General features: G+C 45.2%; 2 protein-coding genes across 2 annotated transcripts; one reads left to right on the top strand and one right to left on the bottom strand.

The window, feature by feature from the left end:
• Positions 1-4,066: 4,066 nt before the first annotated feature.
• Positions 4,067-5,384, top strand: H6S33_010391 (uncharacterized protein; the record flags this gene model as incomplete). The annotated part of the gene is made up of 4 exons (XM_044841771.1): positions 4,067-4,379; positions 4,443-4,608; positions 4,666-4,993; positions 5,058-5,384. The coding sequence occupies 4 exons, from the start codon at positions 4,067-4,069 to the stop codon at positions 5,382-5,384; spliced, it is 1,134 nt and encodes a 377-aa protein (XP_044697534.1).
• Positions 5,385-6,372: 988 nt separating this feature from the next.
• H6S33_010390 (uncharacterized protein) lies at positions 6,373-7,259 on the bottom strand (the record flags this gene model as incomplete). Its single annotated transcript, XM_044841770.1, has 2 exons — positions 6,373-6,766; positions 6,832-7,259. 2 exons carry the CDS (start codon positions 7,257-7,259, stop codon positions 6,373-6,375), a joined length of 822 nt encoding a protein of 273 aa, XP_044697533.1.
• Between the last annotated feature and the right edge of the window lie 1,003 nt (positions 7,260-8,262).

Here is an 8,262-nt window from a genome sequence, read left to right as displayed (position 1 = left end):
GGTTGGTTGATCTCTTTGTTAGATTGTATGGTTTGAACGAAAGGTTCAAGGACCGCGTAAGATGATATATAGCTTATAAAATCTTTAGGTGAGAACCGGTGACATACTATGTGTTCAGTGGCCAGGTAACGTAGGGTGTACTTTGGATATATTTAGTATGTTTGAGATGCCCGCTACCTGTACGGTGGGTAGTAGAATGCGTGGCTGTGAAACTAACTGGGGAAGTCAAACGAAGGAGTTGGTTTCTGCGGTTTGGTGGGGCAGCAAGTTTGTTAGTTCACTTATGCTCCCTCCCCACGAGTTAGTGGTGCAGTGATCTATAGCGACCCAAAGAATCAGAGAATTCTATTGCGCGCGATGCAGAATTGGACGTTTGAGAGCCCCCTTTAGTCACTCACTGCACACTGCACTGTAGCAGATGCTCCCAGTGAAGAGCCAAATAGCCTATATCACAGCCTCGGGGGTTTCTGTGAAAAATCGACTTACCGGAGCAAGATGTTGCTCGGTGACAACATCCTTCCTACTTCTTCCTCGCGCAGAGGCACGGGAGCAGGACTAGGGCTGGGATAGAGACCTTATGTAACCTGAGAGTGCGTTTCAAAGTCGACATGGATAGTCAGATGCTTGCCCAACTTTAAAGTGTAGAGTACTCTAAGCAAGTAAGGTGCAGAGAAAACGGCACATCACTTACTGATCAAGACCTACTCAATAATCTGATAGTGACTCTGTTGTGCGACGTCGATTTCTATGTTTCTGTGAAGATAAAGATAAAGATATCTCATATTTGAGATTATCAGTAGCCTTTAGGAATTCGAAAGACATTCCATGTCAGGGTTAGCATAAGTCTTGCGCCTCAAAGCAGACACGGCAAAATGCTTCCGGCCCTGGCAGTAATCGGGACTGAGATCCAGTGACTCTTAGGCCATGCTATAATATGCGCATACATGAGAACCCACAGTATATTAGATTTTTCCGGAATATTCACTAATCCCGACCGCGGAAGGCACCACACGTTCCCGTATCCTTCTAGAAGGCTTATTTCACCGGTCCATCCCTCGAATTTCTTCTCACCCCTTATATCATATCATGTCACGTCAGCAGCACCTATATCCCAATCGAATAGGTACAACCCATTCCAGTTTGAGATAAAAAATCATGCGTATGCATAATTATATAATTAACGGGTGATAATAAGTTGTTGCGTGGTTATATAGGTTCGGAGTCAAGGCCCTGTGCGGCAAAATAGAGAAATAGGTTTCCCGGTGGTCCTTATATAAGATGATAGTGAATATCGGCCCTGTTCTTTGTTGAGTTTAGGTAGTTGGATTGATTATTCTAAGTGATCCTTCACGATTTGGCGCTGCGTGGTATCCTATCGTTCGAAACCAACGCTCCGCTACCCTTTATGGCTGAGGACGCCGACGCTGAGTGACTCTCTATGGTTATATGGGCCTATACAATTTGGTTTTATCTATTCCCGTTCAGTAGAAATGTGAAACTGATTCCTTAACTGCCCTGGATCCAGAGGTTACTTGGATACAGAAGGCTGACACTGTGTGATTTGGCTATGTTATCGAGAATAGTATCCGCGATGGCTCTAGATCTATGCAGGCTAGATATTAGTGTATCGCACGTATGAGAAGCTAGAGACTCTTTTATGCGAGGAATACCTAGTACACCGGTATCAACGGTGTTCATATGAGCTGCGTTATGAATGTCTTGTTCCACAAATAACGAGACGATTCTCAACGACGACGTTAGTGTGGTCCACAAGGCATTCCCGCTCGAGGTCTCGCCTCGAGATCTCTGCCTCGAGTCAGCTTAAGGTACGGGGGTCTATGAGGCGGGCATGCTCGAGGCAAACACTCCTGCTCGCCTCAAGCTGCTCGAAGTTTAGCTAGGTAATCATGCTAAAATCTGCATAATTACAGTATCAGAATTAATGGGAGTAAAACTGATACCGCATCATTGTGGGAATGTGCCACTTTATCCCCGTAGTTTAATGAAGTATACGGCAGTGTTACCGCAGTGGTACGGCATTGCCAACTGCGGTAGTAATTTTATCCAGTGAGATTCCCAATAGGGACTTGTAAGTAGATACTCTCGAATTCAATTTTACGATGAGTCTAAATATAGTAACTATCTGCCAGCATGTAGGCTTCAAGTACCTCGCGATCGAGGTATCAGCTTTCTTTGCTCAATCAAGACAAGGCATGCATGGTCCTCATGAAGCAGAAGCACATCGAGGTATTTGCCTCTGCTCGCCTCGAGCAACCTCGTGGACCGCACTAGTTCAACGTCATCTTCAGCTTCAACTTCAACTTCAACTCATCGTACGCGTATCTTACTTAATTGACTTGATCTTCTTTTAATTAAATCCAACGGACAAAATAAATCCTCTAGGCTAGCGCATCAATGACTTCCTAGACTTTCCTTGGTGTAATAGAGTTATTGAAATTGAGTAGGTTTAGCTAGCTATAGCGCTAGCTATAGTTGATCAACAACAGCTGCAGTGGGCCCGATCGAGGGCCAAGATCAGATGGACACGCTTCAAAACTATGACGAAACCACACGTGTACGTTGTAGCAAAAGTGTGGGATAAATTAAGGTTCTCGTCTCGTTACATGCATACTGCAAGTTGGCGTCGACGACGCCATCGTTTGGATTCTTTCTATCCTCTTATTTTCTCCCCACATTCGCTGATACCTACAAAATTTGAATCCTTATCTCTAGCTTGGAGTACTTCTCTCCATGAGTTGCAAGTGGGATTTCAAGATATAGATTGGTAAACGAATCAATCCCTGGGTCAGTTCCTTCAATCCTAGCAACTTCCAATATACGTCTATCATGAAGGTGATTTTTGAACCCTCAACAAGCTTCGTTTGCGGCCCTTGCGCTTCGCTTTTATCCGCTCAGCTAGCGTGCTGAACAATACTGCCCACATATCCGAGTGATCGACAGTGAGTATAGCGCTCCACACTAGTCTGTCGAGTACAACCTATATAAATAGAGTCTGCAATCTTAAATTCAAATACGTGCATGGGATTCCCTTGCACAGCCGACAATTTGTACCCCACATGGATCACACGTATGACTAAGCTGATATATCCCAACATGAGGACTGCTGAATCATATGTTGAGAAGATCGGCTGTCAGCAAATCCTGCCACATTGGATAAGGTCTGTCAGCGAGATACCTAGTTTGTCAGTCTCGCTAAGTCAGTTTGGTAAAAACGCATCAGACACCTAATTACAAGACGATTCTCGGTGCCGGGCCCGAGTACCTACATGTACACATACATATGTGATTAGTATCTTGTGGCGGAGCAGGTACTTATCACGTGGAAACCAGGCTCTATGGAAGCATCTTATCAACTTCATCCTAAATACATGCATCCAATCTTGCTGATTAAATTACTGTAGAACTTTATGCTTTTTGGCACGATACGCTATCAGCTAGATTCCTACGTGCTTGTGGAAGAGAATCAGTTTGAAAACATTGAATAATAAAGAAAATGGAGCTCTAAGTAACGATGAAACTAAGGACACTAGTACTTTTAAAGTGTGCAACAAGGATTTTTGTACCTCGCCTCAGGGTATATGTAGTAGCACAAAAGGCACAGCCGATAGGTACTGTGGTTCTAAATGCAACATGTCCAAGGAGGTCTTGACCACTCCACAAACCAAAGGGCGACCAACAACCCATATGCTGTGGATACAGATGCAGATCCGTTACTGCGGGTCTACGGCGTACCAATAAGCTCAATTGAGATAAAGTCTCTACACTCGGTCTATTGGATTATCTTCAGCGGGAAAGTAATCATCAATGTACTATTGGTAATTTTTTTGCGCTAATAGGCTTGATATATTCTATTCATTAATAACCCCTATCTTGAAGCTTAAATCACCCCCCGTTCCTCACAGGGATAGGCCAAGAGAGGATAGGCCTGTCTCATGTTCCCGTGTACGTGCAAGTACCTATAAAGTACCTCCTCCCAACTACCACATTATTACCATCGACAGAGAAGAGTCAATCCTTAACCGTCGACCCACATCTCACTTTAACAATGTTCTCTGTTATCTCGCTCCCCCTCGTTCTCGTCTCCGCTCTATCTGTTAGCGCCCTTACTTATGGCTCAAAGCCCATTAATTATGGGTATGACGTCGAAAAAGTTAAACAACAAGCGGTTGCCCTAGCTACGCACTCCTGGGAATATGGTACAGCAGCAGAAGCACTCCTTGAGTTCGAGAATCCTGAAATCTCAGTGTTTGGATCTTCTCCCTTTCCGATTCCCAGTATTCCGCCTGCGGACGTGTCGGCGTTGGCATATGCGAAACAGCACATATATCTCAACTCCTCGGTTCTTATACCAGCTGATGGTTTGTGCCCCCCAATTGTCGCAAGAGCTCGGAGTGACAATTACTGATTGGCGTTATTTGTAGGTGCTGTGGGTGATTCAGCGTCCCTGGGTGCGTTTGCGGTCCTCATTGGGCAGACAGATCCAGCGTATATGGACGCTTCCGCGCGCGAGATCAACTATCTTCTCAACACCGCACCCCGATGGCCCAATGGCGCAATTAGCCACCGGGAAGATGTCGCAGAACTATGGTATTTCTCAAACCGCCTTCTTCATACAATAAGATATCCGTCTCTAACAAATCCTAGGGCTGATTTCGTCTATATGGCTCCTCCATTTATAGCATACTACGCCGTGGCAACTAACAACGCCACTCTCCTCAAAGAGTCTGTACGCCAGGCCAAGCTCTACAGGGAGGTTTTGGTGAAGCCAGATGGACTCTGGACTCACATTATCGGCCCGCAGTCTGCCGATAATGGATCGTGGTCTACCGGGAATGGGTGGGCTGCTGCTGGGATGACCAGAGTGCTGGCAACGGTGATGAAAGCACCCATCTCGAAAGGGTGGACAAGTGAGATTGCAGAGTTGAAGCAGGAGATCAAAGAAATATTGGATGCAGTAATGACAGTAGGTTTGGTATGTTATTATGAACACAACTCTTAATCCACCCATGGGGAAAAAAGCTAATACCACCATTTAGACTGAAAATGGGCTCCTAAGAAACTACCTTACGGACGCCAGCTGGTTCGGCGAAGTGTCCGGTACCGCAATCCTCACAGCAGTAGCCTACCGAATGCACGTCCTTGACAGCAAAACCTTTGGAAGCAAGTACCGCAAATGGGCCGACGCCGGGCGCGCAACGATCGCCACCTGTGTCGACACCAATGGAATACTTGGTCCCGCTATCAATCCGCTGTGGTGGGGTGATAGAAACCCGGTGTACACAGGTTCACCGGAGGGAAATTCGTTTGCAGTTCTACTGGCCGCTGCGTACAGAGATTGTGTACAGAGCGGAAAGTGCTCTTAGTTGGCTGTGTTGATTGCGGGCTATGAGCCATGTGAATAAGTCTTGCCGTCTAAACACCATGTAGACAGTGCTTCGTATAGTTAAATAAAGGCTTTCAGATTTCCCGAGAATGCATATTCTTAATTAAACAGATATTATCAATGCATAAATTTATCGTTCCCTCGAGTACAAACCTAGGATTACTACTTCCGGAGATTTAAGTGCGCTGTGCCGGTATTACACAAGCGAGTGCAACTTCATGATTCCGCCACCGGCCAAGGCCGTAGAACGGCTAGTAGCATCAGCAATAGCTTACATCATCGCTTTGATCTATGTTTTCTGCACGGTGACTATAGTTGTACCGGCTTAACGCAAGGGACACTGCAGGGAGGCAAATCTTCAGGAAGAGTGCATGAAGTATAATTTTACAATTTACTCTGACTAGATATTGCCTCGGTAGGTTATTGATAGATGTAATTTAGAATGGGATTTATTAACTGGATAACTGGAGTAATTAAGTTGCAAAGAAACATACGTACGAATACGTATCAGCACTTAAAACAGGAAACACATGTAGATTAATAGTGAACATTGCAATGCGGCGCGGGCAAGACATGTCTGACAGAATTGTCGGAAAACAAAGAATTGGAGTTTATCAGCATAGTCTCGAAAAAGAGCAAAAAAGGGGTGACAATATAAATGTCAAATCGAGAACACAGTCATTAAAATCGTGTCAGAAATATAAATACAAAGGATCGATAAACAAATTCATCATAAGCCCCAATTGCCAGTCTCATCCTATTAGGATACAAGTACGCCAAAGCAAGAAAGGAAGGGCAGGCAGTCATTAGATAGAGAAAAAAAAGAAAGAAAAAATAGCAATAAGAAAACCCCCCACCCAAAAAAAAAAGAAAAAAAGAACACCAGATTCAAATGAAATAAAAATAAAAAGAACTCCTCCGTTATCCAATGTAATAATATAGTACCCATGACCGCGAGGTCCCCAAATTTATTTTTTCCAAAACAGCAATCTTTCCTTAAGAGATTTAGACTCTTTCGTTTCGAATTGGTCTCTCACCCTTGCTTCCCAGCTGTCTTGTCGAACGCTGGCTTCGATATCGGCCGTACTCGGAGGAGGTTCTGCAACTAGAACTTGCTCCTGAGGGATAGTAATTATATGTTCTCCATTTATTGTTGTAGTGATAAAGGGTGCTTGGCTATGTCTAGAACCTGTAGAGGCAAATATAGACTTGTAGGGTGTGATATCCTCCATGCTGTCATCTGGTCGAGGGTTTAATTGACGTTTGGCCCATCTCCTCATCGGGATTGCTATACCATAGCAGAGGATCGGAATGGTGATCATGAGGAAGGCAAGGATAAAGAACGGGTAGTTTCGATGCCACCTATTTTTTTTTTTTTGTTAAAAGCTGTCCAGTTGAAAGGTGAGGAAGAGAATGTGAAAGCTTACCATTGTCGAACTCTAGAGTCATGAGCAGCAGCTTTCTCTGCAGAGTCACTTTCAATATCACTTGGACTGATATCGCCTATGATTGAATGCGGGTCCGTAATATTCCCATCACCCACCCAATCGTCTTCAATATCTTCACCTCCACAGATCTCTTCCATCCAATCATCAACCCTCTCCCTGTCCGCCCCATCCGCACAAGCATCATTGCACCCATCCCAGTGTTGATGATTCCAAAGTATCGAGCTAATGCCACAGAAGCATTTTAATTGCTCTGACCCCGTATCTGCGGCACAATCGGCTTCCGCAGTAGTAAGAGTTGAACATTGGGAGGCGCATTCGGGGAGCCCTGTTGAATCGTTGAAAACTAGCAGCTCCGCTGCCCAGGCCGACGTTGCGAAGAGAAGTAAGAATATATCGAGTCGTCTCATTGTTTTAAACCGGGTTATTCATTCCGCGTTGATGACGGAAGGAGGGGAAGGAAATAGCAAAGGAGGGGAAAGAGCAGAAAGAAGGAGGAGGAGAAGGACTCGAGGAGAAGACTCGATGAGAAGGGGTTAAGATGAACAACTGTTCCACAAGCTCGCCAGAAAACGCTCGAGCTCAGGCAGCATAGGCTTTTCCTGGTTTTCGACTTGCAGATCATTGGTTGTGTTCCGGCGTCTGGAGGGTTACCCCAAATAGCCAAGATGCACACCTCGCAGTCTAAGTGGTTAACCTCAACACATCGTAAATGCCTGCACATGCCTGTATTGAAGGTCTTGGGAACTTTATTTTTCCTCCCGTTATTACTGTTGCGGGGGCTGAAGCAGGAAAAGTGTGAAATCTGAAATACATTGCGCGCATATGAGACATGGCGCACGAACGATTGGCTCGGAATAACCTTGTTTGATCAACCACCGAACTACTGGATCGTGGAGCGCATGGGTGTTTCCGGAAAAATCTCCACATCGTCTCCAACTTCCTCGACGGTTATTCGTCATCGTGGTTCATAAGTGGTCACTCATTCGTTATGCTGGGAAACCGGTGGTTGGCACACTCCCGCCGGACGTGGCTACATTCTGAACAAATCGAGTCCTGGTTGCAGTAAAACGACATTTTTTTTTGTTGGCATGAAACCTGTAAAGACCAGCTCTTTTCTTTCCTATGCTTGCGAATTTAGAGCGCTGTATCGATCTCGTGGACAATGTTCCTGCATTGATGTGCCAGCTCATGTTCAAATTTCACGCGCGGTAATTTTAGTGGAGGCGATGATATCAAAGACATTTTCGACAAATAAAGGTTCGTGGCAGCAGAGGTACCCTGGTCCTTGATCGAGACCTTTTCCTGCCAACCCCCATCCACCCCAAGTATGATCACTGGCTCAATTGATCAAGGCCAGTGGCTTGTAAGCACACAATCTGCATAGTCGTGTGGCGCGGCAATGCAAAGCGA

The sequence above is a fragment of the Morchella sextelata genome (assembly GCF_020137385.1).
Source record: "Morchella sextelata strain SCLS chromosome Unknown scls_4, whole genome shotgun sequence".
Classification (NCBI taxonomy): Eukaryota; Fungi; Ascomycota; class Pezizomycetes; order Pezizales; family Morchellaceae; genus Morchella; species Morchella sextelata.
The sequence above is the reverse complement of the archived record's forward strand: the minus strand, read 5'-3'. Positions and strand labels throughout refer to the sequence as shown.